General features: G+C 56.7%; 2 protein-coding genes across 9 annotated transcripts; both read left to right on the top strand.

Annotated features, from left to right (window-relative positions):
* Positions 1-402: 402 nt before the first annotated feature.
* On the top strand, positions 403-7,567 carry CRYBB3 (crystallin beta B3). Of its 2 annotated transcripts, none has more exons than XM_080403701.1 (6): positions 403-782; positions 3,003-3,082; positions 4,503-4,621; positions 4,759-4,891; positions 5,029-5,171; positions 5,730-7,567. In XM_080403701.1, the coding sequence occupies exons 1-6, from the start codon at positions 773-775 to the stop codon at positions 5,893-5,895; spliced, it is 651 nt and encodes a 216-aa protein (XP_080259827.1). In that variant the 5' UTR covers positions 403-772; the 3' UTR covers positions 5,896-7,567. The 2 variants fall into 2 exon arrangements, with proteins under 2 accessions (XP_080259827.1, XP_080259828.1); XM_080403702.1 differs by having other exon boundaries at positions 403-2,177.
* Positions 7,568-7,573: 6 nt separating this feature from the next.
* Positions 7,574-26,231, top strand: CRYBB2 (crystallin beta B2). 7 transcript variants are annotated; one of them, XM_080403641.1, is made up of 6 exons: positions 7,574-8,757; positions 9,616-9,691; positions 10,460-10,578; positions 11,517-11,691; positions 12,073-12,215; positions 12,356-26,231. In XM_080403641.1, the coding sequence occupies exons 2-6, from the start codon at positions 9,635-9,637 to the stop codon at positions 12,522-12,524; spliced, it is 663 nt and encodes a 220-aa protein (XP_080259767.1). In that variant the 5' UTR covers positions 7,574-8,757; positions 9,616-9,634; the 3' UTR covers positions 12,525-26,231. The 7 variants fall into 7 exon arrangements, 5 of the variants coding, with proteins under 5 accessions (XP_080259767.1, XP_080259768.1, XP_080259766.1 ...); XM_080403642.1 differs by having other exon boundaries at positions 7,579-8,757; positions 11,517-11,649; positions 12,356-19,092; XM_080403640.1 differs by lacking the exons at positions 7,574-8,757; positions 9,616-9,691 and adding an exon at positions 9,709-10,191.
* The last annotated feature ends 208 nt before the right edge of the window (positions 26,232-26,439 follow it).

Raw genomic sequence — 26,439 nt, 5'->3', positions numbered from 1 at the left:
TAACTTGTGATCCCTCTGGTGGGATTGGAGAAGGAGGAGAGACAAAGTCTAATGGCTTACGGAGTCTTTCTGTATTAAACATGATGGTATCATGCCTGTTTTTGAAGGAGCTATTGTATAGGTTTAAACTTTTTATCGTACCACATAGCCTTATAGAATTTGTAAATATGGGTCACAATAAATATGTTGTGCTATACAAAATACTTTGTATTACATAGTTTCCTAAGTAATAAAGATATTCTGGCTGTTGTGTATTGTACTGTACACTTACGATTCAAGTTCAGTTTTATCACATATTAAGAAAAAAATATCATTTTCTAACACTATATTGTAAGCGTTTCTCAAAGGGCTTTAGGAGGCTGACAGCAAAAGGAAATTGAGTTCTGTTAGGAAGAGAAATCAATGAGAGCTAGTGCCCCTTCTGCCGTATTTTTTTAATTGCCTTATCGATGTGCAAGCTCTGTGAGTTTGGGAGAGGAAGATTCGTGGGCACTGCAGCCACTACAGACCTCAGTGTAATGAGGACACTGGCAAGAAATGGACTGGTAAGAAAAATTCTCTATTTCTAATGCTGTTGTGTCTGTGTCTTTTACCAACTTAAGTCATTTTGTGTTCTCCTTTGAGTCCTCCTTCTATACAGAAGTGATTTTATATTCTACAGCTGAGCAGTTTCATATTCAGAGAAAAGATGAAAAGGAACTGCAATAAAAATGGACTCTATCCAACTGCTGTCTGTGCTGGGGTCTTCGTAGGTACCAGTGTCACTTGAATAATGATGACAGGTGAGCTGGCAGTTGCGCTTCAGTTTAGCTTTACGTTGCTGAAACCCTTACCCACCCCACCCCCGCTCCTGTGTGCTGGAGCCGTGCAGCATCCCACGGGCGTGCTCCGATGGAGAAGGCAGATCCTTGGGAGGCCATTTGTCTTGTCCTTCATCAGAAACTGCAGCAATGGGCAGCGGTGAAAAGAGCGGTGATGGTGGAGCGCAGCGCTGCAGCAGGCGCTGGGTGCATCGTCTCTGCCGTACTGCACTTGGTACATCACACCGGGGCTCGCCCTGCTGGGTGCTGGGGCCCAGCCTCCCCAGGAGAGCAGCCAGCCTGGCTGTACGTCAGTGGTGGGATGGGGATGAAGAGCCTCACCATAAACTGCTCCCATGCGTGGTGGGGTACAGCAAATTGCAGCAGAGGGCTCCAGCTGGGCGCTGCTGTGGATGGGACGCTTTTCTGGCCACCTGCCATTTTAGGCCAACTCCAAGTTTGTCCAGCCTGGCCAAGTGGCTTTTTGGCAATTTTGGTGGATGTTTCACGTAGTTCTTAGTTTCAAGATGAGATGTGCCCAGAGCAGGTAGAAAATCCTGCAAGAGGTAGTAAAGGGAGATGCGTGTGGTTGAACATAGCTTAGCATTCCCTGCAAAAGGGGGAATCCGGTCCACTGTGAGCCCAGTAAAAAGCTCTCGGCTTGGCATCTGCTGTGGAAGGACTGTGCTTTTCCCGTGTTAGATCACACTTTGCCTGTGAAGACGGATGAATCCCTGTGCAAGGCACTTGGCTCCCAAAAGACCTTGTTGTGCACCCCAGGGCATCCCAGGGAATGTGCAGCATAGGGAGAAGGGCTGGGGTGCAGTGAAGGAAAAGGGGTTTGATGGAGATAACCTTCCCGGTAAGGATCAAAGCTGAAGCAAGAACCCAAATCTTGAGTGCCATTTGTGCCCTTGCTGCCCCAGCCTCCCTGCCGTCCTTCCAGCAAAGCTCCAGGGAGCTGACGCTGACCCCACGTCCCATCTTGCATTCAAGCCCAAACAAACTGTAAATATTTTGCACAGTTTTTTGTTTTGCACTGTGCTTGGTTTCTAGGCTAAACCCTCCCTTTAACTGCTGATGGGAGAGTTTTCCAGAGAACCTGGCAAGAAGCAGCGTGAACGTGCTGATGTGAATTTCGATGTTAATCTTCTGTAAATCGAGTGGCACATTTTTAAGGGACAGCCGGGAGAAATCTGAATAACGTTTCCATAGCACGCTGCGAGCCCATGCTATTGAGATGAAATCTCATGGATGGAATTCAGTAGACGCAGCTGCTGTATCAGCGTCCAAATAATGTGCTGTTCTGTTCAGAAGCAACCCATAAATAGCAGGGCTGCCCGCGCTGGCCGGCAGAGCGGAACCACGCCGGGAGAGGTAGCAGCGGCACTGCTTGGACTGGAAGGGGCTTTAAAAAAGAATTAGCATGTCTGAGTCGAGGTCTCACTATAGCGAATGTTTTGCTAATGCTTGGCAAGAAGTGATGCTGCAGGGTTTTGATTAAGGACGCCGGTCAAACTTGGTTTCTTTTGTACATCTCCTATTAACCTCTCGACAACCCCTCGCGTTAGCGTGGCGAGAGCAGGCGGGGGAGGAGTGTTCGGCCGGGGTTTCCTATTTGAGTAGGAACTTTGTGAGATGTTCCTGGAGAGCAAGGAGGGGGCTCTTGCTGCTGTCCTACCAGCCAACGTGGCAGCGGCAGCTCCAGCTGCCAGGGTCTGCTGCTCCCCGGGATGCTGGGCTGCGGGAGCACTGTAGAGCCGTCAGAGTTACGTTAGCAGGGAAAGATGTCAGCAGCTGGGAGCTGAAACCCGGCAAATTCCTGCTCGAAACAAAGGACAGGCTTTTAGACATGAGTTAAATGAGCAACTGGGCGAGCTGCCCAGGGTCAGAGGGGGATCCCGTGTCACTTGGAAGATGGCTTGATTCAGTCAGGGGCTCTTTGGCCCCGCGGTGATGCCCGGGTGAGGACGCAGGGCCTGTGTGCAGGAGGGAGAGGAGGATGGATAACGGCGCTTCCTGCCTGCCTGGACATCCCTGGGGATTTATGGCTGCTGCACTCAGGGGAACTGCATTAACTTTTGCTACCTGTTCCCATGCCAGCTTCATCTTTTGTATTTTATTGACTACTTTATAATTTAAAGACTGATACCTCACTTAAAAGCGATGCTGTATTAACCTCCTACAATTTGGGTTTTGCAGGCACGATGACTGAGCAGCAAAGTCCCCCTGAGCAGATGGCGACTGGGGAGGGTGCTGGTGAGCGAGGTGGCAATTACAAGGTATACTGGGGGAACTGGTTACAGACGGACTTTGGGTGACGCTGTAGGTCACTCTGTGCTGCAGCGTGCTGGTACCAGTGCCGAAGTGTTGCAGGTCACACTGGGGAAGCTAGCGGCCTCCAGCTCTCCTTGTGCAGCCAGCCGTGTTCATGTTGCTGCTCCGATAAATCTCCTCGCCCACCAAGCCGAGCTGTGTGGGGCTGCGGGCCGGGGAGGGAGGCTTTGGTTGGGGGATTTGCTGCTGCCTGGCAATTGCTCGCTGCGTTTCTGGCTGCCAGTACATTTGCCTGCTGGTCTGGCGTGCAGCTGTGCAGCGTTTTAATCCAGGAGATCAAGTATCCTGTCACGGCGGGGACTGGCTGTAGGTCTGAGCAGTGAAAGTCCTTGGGCATATTTTTTTAAGGTTCTAATTTTTACGCTCGTAGGTTGGTTAGAGGTAAACCAGCCATGGGTGTTGCAGTGGCTGCAGTCCTTCCTGCAGCTGGGAAGCTGAGCAAAGCCGCTCCTGGATGGGGAAGGCTGGAGGTGGGAGCAGATCCTGAAAATGGGCTAATGAGGTGCCAGGAGCTTGGGCTTCTTATTGCTTTGGGGTAGAAAGAAGGTCCGAAGGACCACAGGTGTCACCTCCGTCCCTTGATACCTGCCGTCATGTGGTGTCTGCAGGAGGCTCTGCCCTTGTCCTGGGCTCAGGGGTTTCAGCTAGAACCACTTGAGGGCAGGGGCTGGGTGTGCCTGGCCACACATGTGCATAGCCTGGCTGCCGTGCTGTCCCTCCTGGTCCCCGAACTGTGCCAGGCGCCCTGGACCCTGCTCCCCGCCATGCTCGGGCTGCTGGCACTGACTCGTCCTGCAGCTCAGCCCTGAAGCTCTGCTGAGAGCAGGAGGTCTGGGGGAGGTGGTGTGGTTTCTGCACCTGGCAGGGTTTAGAGGAAAACACCAAAAAATGAGCTTGTTCCAGGCCAGGCCAGGGGAAGAAATGGATTTGGAGGGAACAGCGAGAAGGAAATGATGGGCTGTGACTGAGTGGGGGGCAGGAGACTGCAGCCCACGGCCCCGGCGGCCTTAGCACAAACTCAGCGTTTTTGATGCTGTATTTGAGCCAGTCAACTTGTTTTTTAGCCTGTCACAGACAAAAGACCAGCCTGTGTTTTACTGAGCAAACATCTCTGGCCCATACACAGCTGTGGAGCAAAGCCCAGGAGCCGTCTGTCACGGCAGACACACGTGGTGGGATCTGGCTCTGCCATGGGGGGGGAGGGACGTCGGTGTGGGGCAGCAGGGATGGAGGAGACGTGGCCAGAGCGCTTCACTCTGCTGCTGCTTGCATCGGCCAAGGAGCGGGGAGGTTCCGCACTCGTGCAGGGTGTTCACCTGGCGGTGTGGCTGCAGCAGCAGCTGATGGCATCTCTCCCCACTTTAGATCACGATCTATGAGCTGGAGAATTTCCAGGGGAAGAAATGTGAGCTGACAGAGGAGCTCCCCAACATCACCGAGAAAGAGCTGGAAAAGGTCGGCTCCATCCAGGTGGAATCTGGCCCGTAAGTCTGTGGAGTGGGGGATGGACAAACCCCGGTGTGGGGGCAGGGAGAGCATCCCCCTGCAGTGCTGCTTTGTGCTGGGGCACTCTGCCCTGTGCACAGGTGGCAGGGCCATCCCCAACCCTCTGGTCCCGCAGGTGGCTGGGCTTTGAGCGGCAAGCCTTTGCCGGGGAGCAGTTTGTGCTGGAGAAGGGGGACTACCCACGCTGGGACTCCTGGTCCAACAGCCACAACAGCGACAGCCTGATGTCCATCCGTCCCCTCCAGATCGTGAGTAGTGGCTGTGTTGGGGTGTCTGTGCCCTCATGGACAAGCAGCAGGGCCACAGTGGTGGGGACCACCAGGCTGGGAGGGTCTCAGGGGGCTGGGGGTGTACAGGACAGCCCCTGATCCGTGCCCTCCCCCAGGACAGCCCCGACCACAAGATCCACCTCTTTGAGAACGCCGGCTATACTGGGCGGAAGATGGAGATTGTGGATGATGACGTCCCCAGCCTCTGGGCCCACGGCTTCCAGGACCGCGTGGCCAGTGTCAGGGCCCTGAACGGAACGTAAGGATGGTGGCAGCGGGGGCACATCCCATGGCACCATGGCTGGTCCCCTCAGGGTGGTGACAGCAGTGCCTGCCACAGCCACCGAAGTGGGGATGGGGCAGATGTCCCCATGATGCTGCTTCTGCCCATCACTTACTTTGCTCCCTTCCCACTGCCACTCTTTCCCTGGCCCACAGGGAGTGATGAGGACCAGGGCAGTGTCCCTAGGGCCCTGTGACAGCTTCTTGCCCTGACCTCCTCCAGTACGTTGCTGCTGGAGCAGTGCAGCCAAGGTCCCTTCTCCCTGGGTTCTCCAGCCGCTCCTGGCAGGGTGGCATTTCCCACTCGTGCTCTGCCTCTCAGCCTTGCTGCAGTGGCACTCAGTGGCGATGGAGCAGCGGCCCTGGAGAGTGCCATAGAGCATCGTGTGGCTGCGTGCCGGTGCCTCTGCCTTGGCCTCTGGGGTGGTACGGGAATATTGCCCCTGCTCAGCGGTGGGGGATGTGCCCACGGGGTGGGGAGCTGCAATGGAACTGACCCTGGGGCACTGCTGAGCACTGCCTCTGTCCCCTGCAGGTGGGTGGGCTATGAGTACCCTGGCTACCGGGGCCGCCAGCACGTCTTTGAGAAGGGCGAGTACCGGCACTGGAACGAGTGGGATGCCAACCAGCCCCTCATCCAGTCTGTGCGTCGCGTGCGGGACCAGCAGTGGCACCAACGGGGCTGCTTCGAGAACAGTTGAGGGACGCCCCAGCCCCGTGCTGCCTGTGCCGGGGGTTGGCTGATGTGACGCCGCCGGCTGATGCCATGACCTTAGTGTTTTTTTGTGCAAAAACCTCAATAAAGCTCTGAGCTGGAGGCTGCCGGGGGCCTGCCTGGTCCTGGGCTGGGGTCGTGCTGGTGGGGGGTGCTGTGATTGGAGATGTGGATGGGTGCCATGGCAGTGCCCCCAGCATCTCCTGTGCACAGCAGACGCAGGAAAAGAACGAGTATTTGCAGTTACATAAAGGCTTTCCAAAAATAACCCCTGGTGGTACTGTGGCGTGGTGCTGGCGTGGCCACTGTAGTGGTGAGCCCCATGCTGGGGGCAGCCCAGCCCCGGGGGGGTGGTCTCGGGACACTTGCCTGGGGTTTTTCCCATACCTCTGCCCCTTCTCAAAGCATCACCGGAGGAGCTCTGCTCATGGCTCCTTCCCACTTTCCTCAGCCCTGCCCGCTCCGCTGCGGGAGGCTGTCCAACCCAAAGACCATGGTGGTGGCAGGGGGATCCTGGGTGACACTGGCAGCCATGGGGCCGGGGTGGCCCCAGGACCAGTGGGGATGTGGAGGACGGCTGTTCCCAGGCACTGCCAGGCTTCACGCACCCCAAAGGGGCACCCACCCCAGGCCAGGGCTGTGCCCAGACCCAGCACGCCACAGGGCATCCAGCCCGGCCCTGAGGAAGCTTCTTCCCCCGCACCCAGGTTCTTGCTCCCTGGGGATGATCTCTCTGTGTGGGGCAGCTGTTTTGGTTGCAAAGGCAGGGGCTAGAGACGCGCCCACCCCCTCCCCGCCCTGGCCCCGAGTCACGTGCTCTGAGGATGCTGGCAGGGAGCTGGGCATCCCAGCATTGAGCATCTTTGGCCATCCAGGCAGAGGTGCAGAGCCCTGCTGCGGGTCACAGCAGCCACGCTGGGGGACTGCTCGGGGCTGGTGGCAGAGACAGGAGACGGCTTCAGGCTGCTTGAGCACTTTGTGCCGGTCAACAAACAGCCATGCCAGAGCTTTTCTTCTTTGGCCTGGCTTTGCAGCTATTAAAGGACATTTTATGGCCCTGAGCCGCACTAGATGCTTCCAGGACAGTCCATGGGGCCGTGGGTGGCTGCGCCTGCCTGCAGCATCGCTGCTGCCTGTGGCTGAGATGAACTAAAACCAGCCTGGCAGAGCCAAGGGGAAGGAATCTCAGCCCAGCAGAAGCTGTGCCAAGCACTGTGTCTGCCACTTGCTGGGGTGCATGAGGGGCTGGGACGTGCCCAACAGCAGCCGCAGGGATGCACATGCCCTGCGCTGGGACCTGGGGCAGGTCCGTGGGGATCCTGGGCTGGGGACCGCTATGAATTAGCCCAGGAAGATGGGGAGGGCAGCGGCTGGATCCCTCTGTAGTGCTGTAGCTGGAGGCACAGAGAACAGAAAAGGATGGCGGCAGAGCTGGGAGCATTGTAGGGGCTTCCTCAGAAACCTACCTACCAAAACCTGTCCACGGCGTGGCGTGATTTCTTTCAGAGCCACACAGTTGCCCATGGCCCCTGCAGCCCCATGAGGCCCCATCATCCACGGCTGGGGCTGCTGCAGACCGCAGGGACCAACCCCTCAGCACATGATGGCCAGGGCAGGCTCTGGTGGCAGCACCCTGATGGGGGTGACCCTGTATGGGGGTGACCCTGTGTGTGGCTGTCCTGGGCGCTGGGGCTGAGCTAGCAGCCAGAAGTGCTGCTAGGGGAGCGGCAGCACATCATCTGTTGCAGGACCCCCATTAAATGTGTGCAAGAGAGCTGCTCTGGGCCACGTTAGCACTGTGTGACACTTGCTGGGGTGACAAGGGAGTGACCCACTCCTCTGGGAGGTGAGAGGGAGCTGTGGGAGTCTGATAGCCATGTTGTCATGCCCCCGTCCCACTGGGAAACTCACTTTGCTGCAGCAAAAGTCAGCACACAGGCCTGACGCGTCTCCCCAGGTCAGGCAGCAAGATGCCAGCGAAGGGGTTTTGCTGCTGCCCTAAACCCACAGCCCGGCTATGGGGACGTGTCCCAGGCTGTGAGCCCCTGCTGCTGACCTTGGCTCTGTCCCGCCGTGATGGAGGAGCCTCCGTGCTGCTGCTGCTGCTGCCCCGCGGGGTGGGAGCTTCTCGGGGCCCCAGAAGGGTGGGGGATACGAAGGGAGCAGCCCAGCACGCAGGTGCCCCCGCGCTCAGGCTGAGGGTGCTGCCCTGCTGCTGCCAGGACCAGCTCCTGCCCCTGGCCGTCCCCAAAGCCCCTGGTGTGGGAGGTGGCAGCGGGAAGGGGCTCCCGCGGTGCCCCCAGGCTCAGGAACCTCGCAGGGTCCCTCGGCACCGCTCCCTCGCTGGGGATGCAGACGGGCAAAGCCAGACGTTTACCAGTTATTTGAAGGCTCGTTTTATCGCGCATGGAAAGAGCCAAGTTCAGCAGTTTTCGGCCGTTCCAGCGGCGGGGTGGCTTGCTGGTTTGTTGGAGGGATAAAGTCTCTGGCTCCAAAACTCCTGAAGCAGGGCTGGCGGGCGCTTTGTTTGCAAGGGCTGGTCTGGGTCTTGGCATGCATTCGGCTGATGCATGCAAACTCCAAATCTCCTTGCCAACAAACCCAACAAAGCGGGCGACTCGAATGTGAAAGCTAATGAAATAACTCCCCGACTTGGTGTTTGGGGAGACAAAGGCTGCGGCTGATCAGCTGACCTTGGTTTTCATTGGGTTTTAATCCAGCATTCTCGCTTTGAATCATGCTTTAACTATTTTGTAAATAGTTTTGGCACCGTTCTTCTGTGGCTCGGTATAAATTCCACCTCTCGGCCCCAGCCCTTCACTGGCTCAAGCGGGTACTGGTATAACTGGTAAGACTTTTCTATTTATTGTCCTCTTTTTCGTCGTTGCCTCCTCCCAACCCCGGGTGCTGGAGCTCCCTCCCGCAGTACTGGGCAGAGGTGCGGGGGTGGCAGTGGGGTGCAGGCACACAGTGGGGTGAGCCATGGGGATGGTCCTGTCCCTGCAGCCCAAACCGGGCGGCCAAAGCAGGAGCACTGCTGCCCGGCCATGGCTCGGTTTTTGTTTTATTGGGAATGAGCCGTTTTCACCTGCTTTGTAGCCTGATCAGATACAGGGCATCCCACTGGACTTGAGGATGAGGGTCCTTCATAGGGGCGGCTGTGCCGGGCAGAGCTGGGAGGTCTTGCACCAGTGACCCTGGATGCACACGGCAGGCTGGTGGTGGGAGCCCTGGTGCTTCTCCCCATCACCTCTTTCAGGCACCTGTGTGGGACAGGGAGTCCTCAGCTGTCATTTTGTCACTTGCTGGGCAGGGACAGCACAAAAAGCCTTGACTGCAGGGGCTGGGCTCTGCTGGAAATGCCCCGGGCTCCTGGGTCCCCTTCCTCTGGGCTGGAGACCCTTTGCAGGTCCCATCACAGGTGATGCTGCCCTAGGACCATTGCCTGGGCTCCTCCATGAGCCTGGGGAGGTTTGTGGTGCCCAGCAGCCTTGAGCATGGACTGGTCCTGGTGAACCCAGCCTGTGCCCACCCTGCCGTGAGCCATAGCCCTGGCACCCCTTCTCCCTTTCCCTGCAACTCAGCAGCACGGAGCAGCCGGTGGCCGGGCGCTGGGCAAGCAGTGGGGTACGGACAGGGGGCTGTGAGCACGGTTCCGGGTGCATCCTCAGTGGCAGCTTGTAACCCACTGAGTTTTCCTCCCAAGGCAGCGGACAACCCAGCTTATGATGGCTTCCGAGCACCAAATGCCAGCCTCCAAGCAGCAGCAAGCCAGCTCTAAGGTCAGTGTGTGGCTTCTCAGCTCTGCAGTGGGGCCAGGGCACCCTCGGCCTCACCGAGTGCCCAAATCATCCCCCTGGGACACTTCTGGGGAGCAGCTGAGCTGCAACGATGCAGCCCCTTGCCAGCATCTCCCGACTGGCACCAAGCATGGCCGGCTGCGGAGCAGAGCTGTTTGCAGAGGGATGAGGGCACGGGGAGCGGGGTAGGACACGCACAGATTTTTCTGGCATCTGATGGCCCCGGTGCAGGCGGAGCGGGTGGGAACGGATCAACTCCTAATCTCCCACCACCTCTGCAGACACAGCAGATCTGCTTCCTGCCACCCCGTGACCCATGAAATCTGTGCTGAGCTGGCAGCGCTCAGTCCCCGGGACTGCCCTAGTGCCCTCCCCGTGTGTGCGGGATGTCCTGCTTACTGCATCCCACCAGCGGCAACCATGCTCAAGCCAGAGCTGGGGGTCACTCACCTGAAGCCTGGTGTGAGCGCAGGCATCCCTCTGTGAGTGGTACTAGGGCGCTGGGCCAGTGCTGGCAGAGATCACAGACATCCAGTAGTGAGAGCTGCATATTCAGAGAGCTGGAAACATTGGTCCATGCTAGAAGGCTCGTTAAAAGCTGCTGAAGTGCAGGTTTTGGAGAGCAGCACGAGGTCTGGGCTGCAGCAGGCACGGGGCTGTGCTGAGCCAGTGACCAGGGACAGTGTGTGCCCCCCGTGTCACATTGCCAGGGACAGCATGCCCTGCTCTGAGGCTCCCACTCTCTTCCAGATCGCCATCTTCGAGCAGGAGAACTTCCAGGGCCGCTGCCATGAGCTCAGTGGTGCCTGCCCCAACCTGAAGGAAGCCGGCGTGGAGAAAGTGGGCTCCATCCTCGTGCATTCCGGACCGTATGTGCCAGGGGGGCTGGGGGGTGCATGGCAATGCGTGGGAGGGAGGCAGGGGCTGGGATGTGAAGGGGATGTCGCTGCTGCTGCCGGCACCCGCACTGCACCCCAGATTTCACGTAGCCAGCGTTGCTGTGCTACTTGCCTGCCTTGCCCCTGCGGGTGCCTGGTGGTGGGGGTGCCAGCGGGTGAGCAGGGGGTGCCCAGCAGCAGGTGTCCCCCAGCCCTGCTCGGTGCGGGGGAGGCTGGCGGGGTGTGGGCATGGGTGTGGATTGTGATGTTACCCGCAGTTTGGTTTCCTTCTCTTCAGGCACAGGGACAGGCGGGGATGGCACCACCTTGGTGGTGCGTGGTGCTGCCGGTGGCACCCCCTCTCCCCACCCACCTGCTGACCCCTGCATGTGCTCGCAGAGGGAGGCTGTGGTCCCTAGGTGGGGGGCTCTGGGCAATGGGGAGCCCCTGAAAAGTGCCTGGGGAAGCGCCAGGGTAGGATCCCTGCCTGCACCCTGCAGCCAGCAGCACCCAGGAACAATGGGGCAGCTGTGGAGCACCCTGGCAGCACAGCCCCAGCCAGGACATGTGGGTGATCCTGTCCTTCTGCGGGTCCCCAGGGACCAAGAATGAGTGGCCACCGTGTCCAGAGCAGCCACGCTGGCAAGTCCTATGGTGGTGTTGTCAGCAGGGACCTGGGACTGGCTGTGCCGGGCCCCGTGCGCTGGACGCAGGCATTGCCCCACAGGCAGGGCTGCCTGCTCCCACCCTGGCGCTGCCGCCAGCCCCCCAGCTGGCACCACGGTGCTCGTTTCCATTTTCCAACAGGGAGCAGAGGGGTCTGTGCCCTGCCGGGGGGCACATCCTGAGGGTGTTTGCTGGGGTCTGTGCTGGGGTGCTGGCCCCTGCACCACTGCCCCATCTGAAGCTCATCCCCTGCTCTCTTCCAGCTGGGTGGGCTATGAGCAAGCAAGCTGCAAAGGGGAGCAGTTTGTGTTTGAGAAGGGGGAGTACCCCCGCTGGGACTCCTGGACCAACAGCCGGAGAAGCGACAGCATCACTTCCCTGAGACCCATCAAAGTGGTGAGAGCACCCAGACAGCCACTACCCACCCGCCAGACCAAGGTCTGCAGCCAGAAGTCTTCCCCAGCCTTCCCCCGCCCTCCCCAGCCCCGCGGGCAGAGGGGCACCCCCTCCTGCGCACCCTCGCCCCAGCCCTCGGGGCCCGGGGAGCCGGTGGGGGGGCGGAGGGAGCGCGGGGACAGGGGCAGTGGCAGGTGACCCCAGAGCGGAGGACATCTGCGGGTAAGTCTGGCAGTGCCCGTGCAGGTGCCGGCTCTCTGAGCTGGATGGAGGGATGTGGAGCAGCCCTGGCACTGGTGGGAGTGGTGGCATGTTGTGCCAGCCCCTCACCTCGGTTTCCCCCTAGCCCTGGGCTTTGCCCCCCTTGCCCAGCCCTGGGTGCTGGCAGCCGCTGACACCCTGTTTCTGCTCTCCCCTCTGCAGGACAGCCAGGAGCACAAGATTGTACTCTATGAAAACCCCAGCTTCACCGGCAAGAAGATTGAAATCATAGATGACGATGTACCCAGCTTCCATGCGCATGGCTACCAGGAGAAGGTCTCATCCGTGCGGGTCCAGAGTGGCACGTGAGTACCGGAGTGGTGGGAACTGGGTGATGATGGAGCATCATGTGGCCGAGTAGCCTTGGCCATGCCATGCTGTGCCATGCTGTGCCGTGGCTGCCAGGCCAGGTGACGGTGCATGACCCCCGTGCTTGCCTTGGCAGGTGGGTGGGATACCAGTACCCTGGCTACAGAGGCTACCAGTACCTGTTTGAAAAGGGGGACTACAAGGACAGCTCAGATTTCGGCGCTCAGCACCCCCAGATCCAGTCGGTCAGGCGCATCCGGGACATGCAGTGGCACCAGCGTGGCGCCTACCACCCCACCAACTAGAGCCCCCGGCCCGTGCCGGGGCGCGGGGAGCAGAGCAAGCTTTCCCCCGGCCGCCGCTGACCGCCGGTGGCCTCGCCTCTTGCCTCCCTCCGTGTGATGCACACCGCTGCTGAAGCAACTGAATAAAGCTTGGAGTTTCAAAGTCCCGGCTCTGGCCCCTTCATTCCTGGGGGACACAGAGGGACCCAACAGCGGGATGCTTGACCTGAACCCATGCTCCTGGGTGGGGAGGGGGGCCCATCGCCGCACCCCAGTGGCATTCCACCTGCTCATGGCCAGCGGCAGTGCCCTGTCCACTGCCCGGCGCTGACAGCCCACCAAAGTTCCCGGAGGGAGGTGAGCTGGGGGCTCAGCGGGAGGGACGGGAGCTGCTCACATCTCCAGCAGCCCTGGGGGAGTCCAGCCCCACTGCGGTGGCTGTGGGGCTCAGCCCTGTGCTGGGGCACATGGCCAAGGGCGAGCGGCTCCTCCTCAGCCGTGCATCCCGCTGCGGGCAGCAAAGGTGTCCCTGGGACACCGTGGTGCCAGGGCAGACGCAGTGACAGCTGGGGGATTTGCCCGGATTTGCCCTCTCCATCAGGACACCTTCAAGCCAAATAACTGCTTTATTAGGCATTGTAAAGCTTAATTAGCAATAATGCTTTTATTTAGTATTAATAGCGCTTAAGAATGCTTTAATTATTTGCATCGTAAGTCGAGCAAAGGAAGCTGTGGGACGCCAGCCCCGCAGAGGAACCGCAGCCTCACGCAGCCCGGCCGGGGGCTGGGGACAGCGGTGGCGGTGGTGGCTGCTGCGCCCGCCCGGTCCCCGCCGCCAGCAGGATGCGGCCGCGGCAGCCGCTGTGTGTCACTGCAGCTTTGCGGGCGCAGGGCGGCTGCGGTGCTGGGGCGCTGCTTCCCAGCCCCGGTGACGGGCATCTGATGGGCCACCGCGGCCACCCCCTGCGCTGGGTCCCGCTGCGCTGCCCTCCCATGCACCGCAGCTCCCGGGGAGCGGGAACCTGCTCGGCTGCAGCGCTGCGTCGTGAGCACCGGCACCACTGGGAGCCGCAGGGAGACAAGGACACGGGGTCCCCGACGAGGACACAGGACCCCCGCTCGGCCAGCTCCCACGCGCAGCCGCCCTGGCAGAGGGTGTTTTGCCCCCTGAATCCTCCGCGTTTCTGAGCCTTTTCCGCTGTGCTCAGGATGACTGAGCCTGGCATAAATCACCAGTTTGGCAAGGCCCAGCTCTCACGGGGCGATAATCTGAATTAATCATTTGCCAAATGTTGCTGCAAAATGTCAGCTCATCGGTGAGTCGTGCTTTGGCAGCATGCTGCCGTGTCGCCTCGACCGAGCCGCTTCCCTGCAAAAACCTGTGCCTTTCCCTCAACGGGGGAAATTCAGAGCGATCCCAGCCCTGAAAATTTCTCATGAAAAAAGGGGTTTTAATGGAAGGAGCGACACTCCCCGCTGTGCTGCTGATGGGCGAGCTCTGCCTTGTCTGGGCGTTTGGCTGTGAATCGTTCGTGGGAAATAGTGTCTTCTGTGGGTGCGAACGGCTAAAATCAGCAACGAGGGGGAGAGCAGAGACCCCCAGACCCCGCAGCTGGGGACCAGGGCAACCCCCTCGGGGACCACAGAGCCTGGCTGTGAGCAGCCAGCGGTGTCTTGGGGGTAAACGCACTGAAAAGCAGAAGAAAATGTGATTGAGCCCTGAGGCAGCTCATCTGGGACTTGTCAGAGGAATTTCCTCATCTGGTGGCTGGGTGCACTTGGGTGGGTGCCCTCAGAGCACCTTGGTGAAGCTTTAGCTCTGTTGAGTTGGTTTTTTCCACACTCTGACCCCAGGGTGCTCCCCAGGGTATCGGGAACCACCGCGCTGCCCCAGGTGCCTGTGGCAAGGGGACTCGGTGATGCCCCAACCACCTGGGGGATCCTGCCTGGTGGCATCACCGCCCCAGGATGGCACTCCTGGTTGCTGGCCCCAAGTTTTAGTGGCCTGAGTTGGAGATGGGACGAAATGCAGCAGCCGTGGCATGAGCAGGACCTGGCCTCCAGCCCGGCACTTTGCACCGGTGCGGGGGCTGCACCCAGCTTGCTGCAGGGCAGTGGCCATGCACCAGAGCGGTGGTTTGTGCAGGGGATCAGACAGGAGATGTGCTTTCCTGACTGTGCGAGGGTTTCTGTTATGTGGCAGCTGCTCCCATTCTGACTCACAGTTGCTTACCGGTAACCCCAGCCCCCAAACCTGCCCTGGCTGAAGGAAGTCACCTCCCGTCCTGCATACAGGCTGCTGCGTGGCTCTGTCACTCGTCGTGCCACCATGCTGTGCCACCATGCTGCCAGCTGGGACTGAGCACGGACATGCTGCTGGCAGGTCCCCAGCTCCCCTCTCAGGTGGGAGCGGCGGTTTTCCCTTGTCATCCTCCCAGCATCGCTGCTGTTCCCTGCTGCTGTGGGCAGGGATAGCTCTGGAGAGAGCCAGTTTCCATCTGGTTGCAATTTTAAGCAGAGATAATGAACACGAAGCCACCTGCCCGGCAATGCAGGCAACCCGGGCAGGGTGGGCAGATCTCCCAGGTTTGCCAGAGGCATGGTCATGGCTGAGAGAGGCAAAGAGGCTGGTGCACAGTGACAGCCCATCGCTGCAGGCCCCAGGGCAGAGCCAGGTCTCTGGTCTTGTGTCACCCTGTGCCTAACCCCAAGGCGGGAGCTGTCAGGTGCCAGCGCGTGGTCAGGACGCGGTGGGGTCTGGCTGCCACCCCGCTTGCCCAGGGCTGCCAGCAGTGCCCAGGAGGTGATGGCATGAACAAGCCCTGCACTCATCCCTGGCTGTGGCACCCACCCGTGGGGCTGCTGGGATGGGGGGGAGGAGGACAGGGACACTTACCACCCCCTGCCCTGGCAAGAGGCTGGCCACACCATGGGAGGGGGGACAGCCGGGGTTCAGCTCTTGGGAGAGCAATGCTACAGGCACTGCTGTCAGCTGCAGAGCCCTCCTGGTGCTCCTCTCACAGGGATCGTTTTTCAGCCACTTAGAGCTTTCCCAGAGGTTTGGATCCACCACCCAGGCGTGTGGGACTGGAGAAGGCAGCGTGGGCTGCCTGCTCCAGCTCTGTGTCCTCCTCCGGGATGTTTCTTCCTTCCAGCTCCCCTTTCCCCTTTGGAGAAACTATAGAAATGGAAAGACCTGAGGGGGGAGCAGAAATTTGAGAGCCTGAGGCTGTTCAGCTCAGCAGACAGCCTGGCAAGCCGAACAAACTGAGCTGAGGAGCGAGGGCTGGGTTTGGGGGTGAAGACAATTAACCTGTGCAGGAAGCACCCTTGGCTTCGGGGGAACTCACCCCCATTGCAAACATCACCATTGACCCCAGCATTTCGGGAGACGTGGTCACCCCAAAGGTGCTGCTCCTCGGCAAGCTGAGCAGACGCTGTTGCTGGCTCAGAAAGACATGTACTGGGAATTTTTTTTTCTTTTTCTTTCTTTTTTTTTTTTTTTTAATTTAAAAGAAAAATCATATTCAAAAACACAAGACCGCCTCCATCCCACGCGAGCTGTGGAGGTGCCATCTGGCACGCTGCTACCTGCCGCTCGCCTCCCGTCCCCGCCGGCAGGGCTGCCCACCGCAGCGGCTCTCTGCCCCCGGCCGCACCAAACCACATCCCTTAAACCTTCTCCCTCGCCGCTGCCCACCAGACCTCGCTGCCGGCGGGGGGAATGGCGGGCACTGTCAGCGGTGGTGGCTGGTGATATTTCAGCGGTCCCACGGCTCTGCTGGCGGGTGGGTGGTTTTGCTGTCATGCCAATAGACGGGAGAGCTAAAGCTGTTCTCCAGACTGGCAAAGTATTTCTTTTTTCACCCAGAAAATACCGGGGGGGGCTCAAACCCCAACGCCACCAGCCAGGCTGGGTTTCACCCCCCCTCGGCTGGCTGTTTCCCCCGGTGCCTGCAGTGCTGGCAGGAGCGGCAGGTGCTGTGGGGTGGTGGGCATCCCCTGGGACCCTCTGTGGGCGAACCCCCCACCACGTGCCAGCAGCCCGGGCTGTGCCCGCAGGCTGGAGGCAGGAACAGGTACTGCTTGCAGGGAAAGCCCTGCAGCAATTTGCCACGGAGCAATTCATGCAAGAATAAAGATAGTGCAAAACCCTGGGTAAATCGTATCTGAGGTTCAGGTGCCTTTTCCTTCCTGTTTTATTATTCAACTTAAGCATAGGCTATTGTCTGTCCTTGGAATGTGCCTTCATGGGGGACCATGTCCAAGGTGGGATGGACTGGCTGGCAAGGAGGAGGTAAATGCAATGAGAAGTGTGGAAAAAGTGCCCATGTGCTCACACTGGCTGTCCTTCGCCTTCCTGCAGAGCCCATGGCGGCAGCTGGGTGAAGCGCCCCTCGTGCGCAGGGTGCTGAGGCCCTGGAGACACGCCAAGGTAGGGGAAATCATTGGCAAAAGAACTTAGGAGAAATGAGAAGTGATTATTCTTAGTTATAGTGGGGTGATTTCTATCTCATCTGCAGCCTGGATGCCTTGGGTATTGAATGTGCCTTGCCAACTGTTAGAGGTTTACCGCGTGTTTCACAGATTTTTGACCTTTGAAAATGATTGTTATGTTTAATTCTGCAGCTTCTGGAGCCATAGGAGTATGTGAGATTCTTAGATTTGACTTTTTTTTTTCTTCTTTAAATTAAATTGAGCTTCTAGCCTCATGCTTGTGCATGCACGCAGACCGTAGCCACAAATACTAAAGGCTTAAGAAAGGAAGGGAAAAATAAGCAGGCATCCAGCATGTATTATTAAAATCTTGTGGTTTTCAGGGCAGATTTGTGATGTATCAGTGCTCAGCTTTGGCATGTGGAAAAGTAATCTCACCTCTGATTAATGCGAAAGCTGGGACAAGAGAGAAATAACCCGGTGTTACTTCTCCAGCCGAGAGAGGAGCCTCTCCTGCCAGCCCCGGGGCGATGGGGAGTAGCAGGGCTCAGCAGCAGGGCTGGAGGCTGAGCTCCCAATGGCTTCTGCCATCTTGTTTTCCCCCTTTTCTGATCAAAGAAAACAGCTGTGGAGAAAAAGCAGCTGCTGTGAACAAGTGGATCTGCTGTGTGGTGGGTCCCTGCCGGTGGCCAGGAGCTGGGGGAGGGTGGAGAAGCCGGGCTGGGCGCAGCAGCACTGGCATGATGCCGTGTGGCCAGCAGAACGTCCTGGCTTGGCTTGGCTTTATAAAATCACCTCTGTTTATAGTGACCAGTTTTTAATACTCTTAGATGAAGAGTGGGATGGTGTCAAGTAATTTTTCCATTTCAGGCTCTGAATGCTGGCAGCCAAAACACAGCATTAGAAGTGGAAAGGAAACAAACTAGGGCTGATGGCTGCTGAACCCTGGCTCAGGACCTGTTCACATCGCCGCACTGGTGCCAGCCTGGACTATGGCTTCTCCTGTCTTACCAGCGGCCACGCGGGTCAGCGGCGGTCATCTCTTATATTTGTAAGTAAGGGTAATACCAGGTCCTGTCCAGCAGCCAGTGAAAGAAATGCACCTTGATCACCTTGTGGTACCTGAGGCTCTGTGCTGTGCCAGGAGCAGATGACTGGAGCTGATGGATGCTTTTGTCCAGAATGCCAGGCTCCTGTTTGCTTTCCTGCTGCTTGCTTTCGTTCCTAACATTAGTGTGAAGAGGGAGAAAAAGGAAGGAAAGAAAGCTTTACAGATTCCTATGCTTCTTGCTGCAAGTAAAACCCATGTCCAGCTGAAGTACTGGAAACATCTCTTCGTCAAAGGCTAGAATTGGAAACAGCCACATGGAGTCATAATGGGATTAAAATGTATTGGGAGATTATAGCAGCAGCAAGGGCTCAGCGATGGTGCTCCTGCCCCATGCGCGACACTCAGTTGCTTGGTGTATTTTTCCCAGTGCTTGATTGTGAAACGCTCAGGAAAGAATCAAAATGCTTTAATAATATGAAAAACTAAAGGTATGTGCTGGGAAATGAGTTGGCTGCTGCACTCGGCCCCCGTCCCCACCGGCGCAGGGCTCGCAGCCACTCTTGTGCCGGACGTACTCTGCCATGGGACGGGGCTTTGCATCAGACGGCTTTACCTAAACACATCTGAAAAAAGAAAATGTTGTCTTTCCCTCCGGGCGAGTGGCCAGGGCAGCCCTGATTGCTTCCTCGTCCCGCTGCCGGAGCTGGCAATTAAACTCTGGCAATCACCAACAAACACAGTGTGACCCATCCATTGTACCCACGCACCCCCACCCCGCTGCCAGTGCTGCCGCCTTTGTAAGGAAAATAGTGGCTCAGGGTGGCTAATTGGAATATGAGCAGCCAATGCCATTATATATGATTTGAGGTAAAAGCCAATGGCGGGGTCTCGCTTTCAATGTCAACATGAAAGGCAAAGAAACTATTTTCAGTGATGTAAACTCCTGGGCAGCAGAAGTGCCAATTAGGAAACATCTGCTCCTCATAGTCCAGGCGGACTTCAAGCAAGCACATGGCAACATAATGGGATTAAAATATATCACCGAATTATGTTGGTGCTGCAAAGATCAGCTGCTGTGGATGTTCTTATGAAATTAGGGGGGGGAAAATGAAAAACAAATTTCTCTCTTCAGGATGGACGTAACCTTTTTTTTATTATTATTATTTCTTAATTTGTACCTTATGTAACATGCAGGAGCTGGTGCCATACCTTTTCTCTGTATGGTTCAGTTAATCTAAAAAGACAGCCTGTGCTGAGCTGAGTTTAAGCAATTTTAGATGAAATGGCCACATGAGCAGCTGGTCCCTCCCGGTCCCCAGGCGCTGCCTGCGTGGCTGTGGTTGCAAGGTGGGAGGCTGCAGCTCCTAAGAATCGGCTTTGCCCGGGTGTCTGGAGGTATGAAATGGTGACTGTCCCCTCTGCCAACTCTGGGCCACCTCTGTGCCTCCTCTGCTCCTGCTGGGGGGTCTGGAAGGTGCGGCGTGAGCAGGATTCAGACCCTGGGGTAGAGCAGTGCCTTCTGCAAGAGTCAGGAGTCCAGCAGCGGTGGGAGGCTTGTGCAGGAGCAGGGCTGTGTCTGCAAGCATCCCTGCAGTGCAGCAGCCAGAGGCTCTTCCCCTCAGGCTGTGCCTTCCACTTGTACATTTGGTCTGTAGAAAAACACGGAGGAAAGTGTTAGGAAAGAAGAAGTTCAAGGCAGGGAAAGATGATCAGAGCAAGAGGGAAACTTGCATTGTAGCCCACGGCCCCCAGCTTGCAGCACCAAGCCTGCTTGCCCCATCCTACACACAGGGCCACCCCACAGGTCCCCCATCGCTTGGACCCCGACTGCAGCTCAGATGGTTCAGGGGTTCCCATCCCTCCCGCACCGCAGCTAACCCAACGCAAAAGGGGTTTACGCAGTGGCAGGCAGCAATTTCCAGCCATCGGGCACTGCAAATCCAGCAGACAATAGGGACATTCTTCAGAAACCCATAGAAATAACACAGAGATGCACACACTATTTTGGGATACTCATATGCTCTAAGGCAAATGTCATTTATATGTAACATCCATTTAGGGAACGGAGTAATGAAGTCGTGCATCATAAGGAGGGAACTGCTCGCTTAGCAACCTTCCCATCGCATGACGTCTTCCTTCTGCAGGATGGGATTGCTCCTTCAACAGCCAGGAGAACAAAATGCTGCTCGCAGCTGCTGTAAGGGACATTTTCCATTGAAAGACTCACCAGCTCCCAGTAAAATCAACCTCTTGATTTGGGCTTGTGCCCCCAGTCAGATCTCAGCAGCCTTTGTGCTGCGAGGGGTGGTTTGGGTCCTGCCAGCTTCTGACTTATCACCATCAGATTTGGGGGCTGCCTTCCCGATGGCTTTCTCTTCTCTGCTATCGGTGGAAAGAAGCTGGGGCATGGCAGGGGGTGGAACAGAGCCCTTTCATTTTGGGAACCGAATGGGAGAGCTGCGATTTCAATTCCCATCGAGAGCTGCTGAGCGCCACAATGGCCTGATGTCCGACACAGCGGCATCGGTTACGGGAAGCACAGCTAAAAAAACCTCCTGGCATTTTGTACATGGAAAGCATCTTCAGAGAAGCAGATTAAAAAGCAGCCCCTGCTCTCTGCCAGTGCCACTCACGCCACTGCAGATTTTGATTGTGATGTGCCACAAGTGGAAACAAATGGGTGCAGGGGTGTACTAGGTGTGCTGGGTGCTCTGGATATGCTGGGTGCTCTGGGTGCGCTGGTTGGTGCAGGCTGGCAGCAGGATGATGGCAGGGAGGGAGAGGATGACTATATCACATAGGGGGAGTGTCTGTCCTGGCTCACTCTGAGGTTTCCGGATGATGAGCAATTAAGGGAGAGAGATTTACAGAAGATTAAGTCAGAAGGCAAAGTCCATTATCTGCTGAGACTAGCTCCAAAGGAAGAGGCCAAGCCCAACGGGGAATTAGGACGCTTTAACTATTAAAGTCCCTTTTGACATGGATCTGGTGTTTGAAGGACAGCGGCTCTCATCCCGCAGGGATGGTGGCCACTGGAAGGATGCTGGCACGTGGACGGCAGCAGCTCCATGTGCTGCCTTTCCCTTGCCACAGTAATGGCATTTTGGTACCTGAATTAGTCCCAATTCTCTCACAGCAGCCTGGCTGCATGAGAACTGTGAGCATACGTGATTTCAGAGCTTGGTTTAAGCACCCTGTACACCTGTTGTGTGCCATGTGCCTGCCACGCCGCTGCTCTCACACAGCAAAGGCAATGCGAAGGGTGTTATTTGCTGAGTTCGTGATGCATGTGCTGGCACAACAGTAATTAATAGCTTGCATTTTCCCATGTGTGGTTTAGAAGCATTTGGTCCTTCTCTGCCCTACCCGAGCAGAAAGAAGTTCATGGCTTTTAGCGTTTAATTGAAAGAAGTGTCTTTTCTACATCCCATCTGAGTTTGGTTTGCTCTTAGTACAGCGCATTGTAATGACTGCTTCTCTTGGAGGACAAACTGAATTGTCCTGTAGATGTGCTTTCCACCAGTGTCAGGGGTCAAGCTGAGCTCAAGATGCTATATCCATGTGAACGCATTTTAGCAGAAAGATGCTTTTAAGGTCACTGACAGATTATTCACTATGCTTTTTTGATATGTAACTTTCCCTGTGAATTGTCCCATTTCTTCCCAGGCAGGCTGTTTTGGGGATGCTGCAGTGATCTGCCCAGATGCACCCACAGACCCCATCCATGGAGAGTCCTGTTCCATGTGCCCCTGGGCAGAGCGGCCTCATTGGAACTGTGTTTCCTCAGCTGTGAAATGAAGATAATTTACTGGTTTGCTTTACAAGGGCACTGAGAGAGTAGATTAATTATTTGGCATATGGGGCCGCTGATAGGATGGGTTATGATCCTGAAAATCCTTCTGCTTTGTTGTTATGTGCAGCGCAGCAGGACCACAGCTTTGCTCTGCAGCCATCGTGGGCTCCTTTCCCCCGTGGACTTTTCCTGTGGTGTTGCTCCTGACCAGGCGTCAGGGAATTGCGTGCCAGCACGAGGGCTGAATCAGCATCCCGGGGATGCCATGGCCAGTGGCTCCGGTGGCCTCACACCTGGCACGCAAAGGGCAACCCAGTGTCCAGCATCTGCGTGCGAGGTGATGACGCAGCTGTCGCTGCCTACTGGAGGCACCCGCTGCTGTGTGTACCTTTGGTGTCTGGGTTAAAGCTGGCACCTAGGGCCTAAAAATCTGCTTAAGTGAAAGCTGACGTAATTCTCTGTGTTGGCAGGTCATGCGCTGCAGCGTGGGGCCAGATCCCTCCCTGCTCTCCTGCTAATCTGGAGCCAGTGCTCATGGATGGTGTGCCCATGGGATTTGCCCACAGCTGATACAGTGGGGACACCCCTTCGTGCCATCCTACAGCCAATGAGAGAATAAGGGATGATGTCAGGTGCCTGCAGATGGGCAGCAGGTGACCCTGAAATGGCCAGCCTGCCCGCAGTCCCTGGCCCTTCCCCGCAGCAGGGAGGTCCCCAGTGCCTTTGCCTTGTTAGTCCCTGGGGGTGCGGGACCGGAGCCACCTCACAGCCTTGCTCCCTGCTGGCTCCTTCCCTTGTATGGATGATTTCCCGAGCATCCCCTTGCCCTGCCACCAGCACCAGCCCCTCAGCATCCCTGCAGTAAGCTGTGCCCTCTGCTTTGCCAGTCCATCAGCTTGCTGGGGTGCAACTTTCCCTCACTCCATGCCTGTCCTGGGGATGCTTGCTGCAAAAATCTGGAACTTTTGGGGAAAAAGCAGCACACTTGCCCATGCTGGGGGCTCTCAGGGCACAGCAGCACTGCGCAGCCCCTCTGGGACCTGGGCGCTACTGACACCAAAGTAAGTTATTACCAAAGTGGAAAAGGCAGCAACTAAGGCTGCTGAGCACACACTTCTTCCAAAATTACCTCATTTACTCAGAGAATCAGATGCCGCAGTCTTTTATGGCTTCTTACAAGGCTTGGATCTTGTGGGATGCGAGGCTATTAATAGGAACCAATCTTTCCCCTTCTTCTCCTCCAGGCTAAAGGGAGAAGAATTAGAACAAGGGCCCCTTTGATGTGATAGAAGTACAAATAAACTCCATGCCATTTTGTTCCTAAGCTGACAGCACATTCCTACCACCTCACCTCGTGTTTCTGGTGGGGTTTATGTGCACGAGGGCTTGAGCCGCAGCACCTGGGGTGCCCTGGAGCAGGGCAGCCGAGGTGGAGGAGCAGCCTGTGATGATGCAGCACCATGACAGGACATGGAAAGCACCAGGTTTGTTCTGTTTCGCAGAGTTATTTTCTCTCACTGAAATAGGGAGTGATGCAGCCAAGTAGAAAAATTAACAGCATAATGGCTGGCTCAGGCAGAACAGCATGATTTCCCTTCTAGTCTTCTGAGCAGCCTTGGAGAGAGGGCTTTTCCCATGTAGGTTTCAAACACAAAGCCCAGGTAAGGGGGAAAGGAGGGCTGGGACACAGGCAGTGAGGAGCAGGTGTCTGGGACAGCCTGGCTTTCCCCTGGGTCTTACATCTTCCAGCTGCAGCCGACGGAGATAAGCCGCTTTCCATGCCTTTATTTGTGGTACAATGGTGGGTGCTGCAGGCAGAAGGCATCCCCTTCCACTGGCCAGAAGGCTCCTGCCTCCAGCAAGATGTCAGTGGGCGCAGTGAGGGCAGTGGCTGAGATGCCAGGGGGCTGCATGTGCTGGGGGATGCTGAGCCACCCGCCCTGGTTCCGCTCTGCCCAGACCGAGCCTGAGCTGCCAGACTGGACAAAAGGGGCCATCCCGACTGCAGCGCGGCCAGGGGCATGTGCGCTGGCACCAGAGCTCCGCACCCCACTGGGCGAGATGGTGATGCCTGGCTCTTGGTGCTGAGTACCTTCTGGGGATGTCAGCTCAGGGGCAGCTCGGCCATGGGGGACCACGACTTTGGCTTCTGCCACTGTGCACCTTCTGGCTGACACCGCTGTCATCTGCGGTGACATCAGGCATCCAGGGCCATCTCGGGGACCAGATGTGTAATGCTGGATCAGGTGAACGATCAGCCAGGGCAGCAAATGCCAATCTGTGTGCAAATACACTTTGAGTACAAAAAGCCAGGGAAGAGAAATAACTAGAAAGCATTTCCCACATAACTAGAATTGTTTCCAAGGAGCATATTTTAAAGGTTTTCTAGCAGGTTGGCTCGGCTGGCTCCTCACAGGCAGCCTTGCTGGCACTCGGGGGGAATTTCAGCGAAGCGGCGCTGGAGCCCTGCACCCTCCAGATGCCAACCTGCTTCCACCACGCCTGGTGCATTCGGCATCACCCTGGGGTGCTGCCGTCTGGAGAAAGCCCCACACCCTCCCACTGCCTGCCAGAGTTAATTGTGTCCTTCTGATATACACCTGCAATGGGCAGCAAAACCACCCAGGAGATGAGGTCTTTCATTTTCAGCACTGGGTGAATTACCTTCCGTAAGACGTAGTGACAGAATCTGAATTAACTTGTGCCATTTCAATATCTGCACAGTTGTTGTTTTTTTCTCTTTCTAGCCCTCAAAATTTATAGCTAAATTAGTCAAGTATTGATTTTTTTTTCCTTTATCAAGTTACACTCAAGCCAGACTATGGAACAGTGAATGCTTGATGGTTCCTGCTTGACATCTGTTTGTCTAATCAGTCTGTACAGGGAAGATGCTTCTTTAACGCCAGCTGATATTAGCTGAAGGGGGTCTCTTTTTTTAAATGCCTTAAACATTTGCTGTTACAGTCCTCATTGGGTTTATTTGTTTTAAACTGTAACAACATACTCTGTTGTTTTTCAGTCAGGGAGGTCTTGAAGACAGGTGAGTTCTGAGCTGGGTGAAGGAAGGCACAGGCAGAGGGACATGGGGAAGGTCCTCTGGGACCTCCGGAGGGGGGCTGTGAGGGTCACTGCCCCACTTCTCCTGGCTCTCATCAGGCACCTCTAACCCCACAGGCAGGGCTGCACTGAGCCTCTAGCAAGGCCTGAGCGAGGAGCTATGCCCATACTGTGATCAAGCTGTAAGGACGATCAAGGGTGGAGATTTAGGTGAAGAAATGGCTTGAACTTCTCCCTGATCCCCTCCTGCCCTGTGACACTCTGTGCAGGGCAGCCCCCCTTGCAGAGAAATGCAGGGTGGGTGCAAGGTGGCACCAGGAGATGTGGTTTGTTTAAGAGGCAGAATCAGGGCTGGGTATTAGTCTAGTCCGGGGCTATTAAGAGCCTTTCTCTGGGCTATTAACTGCCTTTCTCCTACAGCAGTGAGTGTTTTAGTACCACCAGTGTGGCCCCTGTGCCTCAGCTGCATGCTCTGCCTGGGCTGGTTTTGGCATGGTGATGACGGCTCTGCAGCCCTGGCCCATCCAGCACCTGCTCTGCACTGGGGATGCTGCTCCTGTGCTTTCTAAGCTTGCGTTGGCCAGGTCAGAGGCATGTTTCTTTTTTTAGATGTGTGCATGGTGGGGAAGAAAGCTGTTTCATTGCTATGCTCAGTTTTAGTAACGTTCCCATGCGTACTGGCAAGAGGTCACGGCCAGCTCCGGCAGCAGTGTGAGAGCATCTGGCTGTAGGGACAGCAAAAATACAGCCCGTGGGAAGGGACTTTGCACAGCAGCGGGTGTGTGTCACAGCTGGGAGGGAGAGGTTGGCTGGCACTCATGTTTTCAAGGAAAAACTCTATTTTTGTGCCATGCCTGTGGAGCTAGTGGTGGCAGTGCAGGTGCTCAGGTTGTTTTTACATTCAACCTCTGTGGGTGGCCTCAGGTGAGGGTCTCTTCCAGCACACAAATGTTCCTCTCCCCATTTACAGCTTGGTTGTCAGTAAATAAATAAATAGTCTTTAATTGCTGTTCTTCCCAGTAAATGATTTGGCTCAGCCCGCTACACTTGGATTTGAACACTCTGCTAGGAAGCCACCCAGACCACTTCTGGTCCTGACTACAAGCAAACCAGTGTGATCTCCTGCCGCGGGGAAGCCAGCAACAGGAGCTCTGTGATTTCAGTCCAGCAATGCGACGGGAGCGCTGCAATTCTGGTCAGGCCCCCGTCCCTGGGAACCCCTCAGTCCCCATCCCAGCGCTCCCTTTCCACGCTGACCTGCCCCACTGCCAGCGTTGCCCCCTGGGAGGGCAGATGCCCTCTGCTTTGGAGGTGAGTGAGAGCTGGCTTTCCCGTGCCCGGGGCTGGGGTTTCCCCATTCATCTGAAGGACAAAACCTGAGGGTTTTCCCCCCAAAAAAAACAACCTTGGAGGGATCCATGGCATGTTAGTGGTTGCTCAGGGGTGCCTGCTGGTTTGGCTTTTCTCTCTGTCTTGTTGGAGCCAGTCCCCATCATCTGTTGGGCAGGGGAAGGGCTGATTTTGTTGCTCAGCGATGGAGACATGGGAGCGGTGGGAAACTGCAGCCCACCCCAGGTCGGAGCTGCAGAAGAGGGAGC

The sequence above is a fragment of the Falco punctatus genome (genome assembly GCF_963210335.1).
Source record: "Falco punctatus genome assembly, chromosome: 1".
In the NCBI taxonomy this organism is placed as follows: domain Eukaryota; kingdom Metazoa; phylum Chordata; class Aves; order Falconiformes; family Falconidae; genus Falco; species Falco punctatus.
This window is presented reverse-complemented; position numbering and strand designations above follow the sequence as displayed.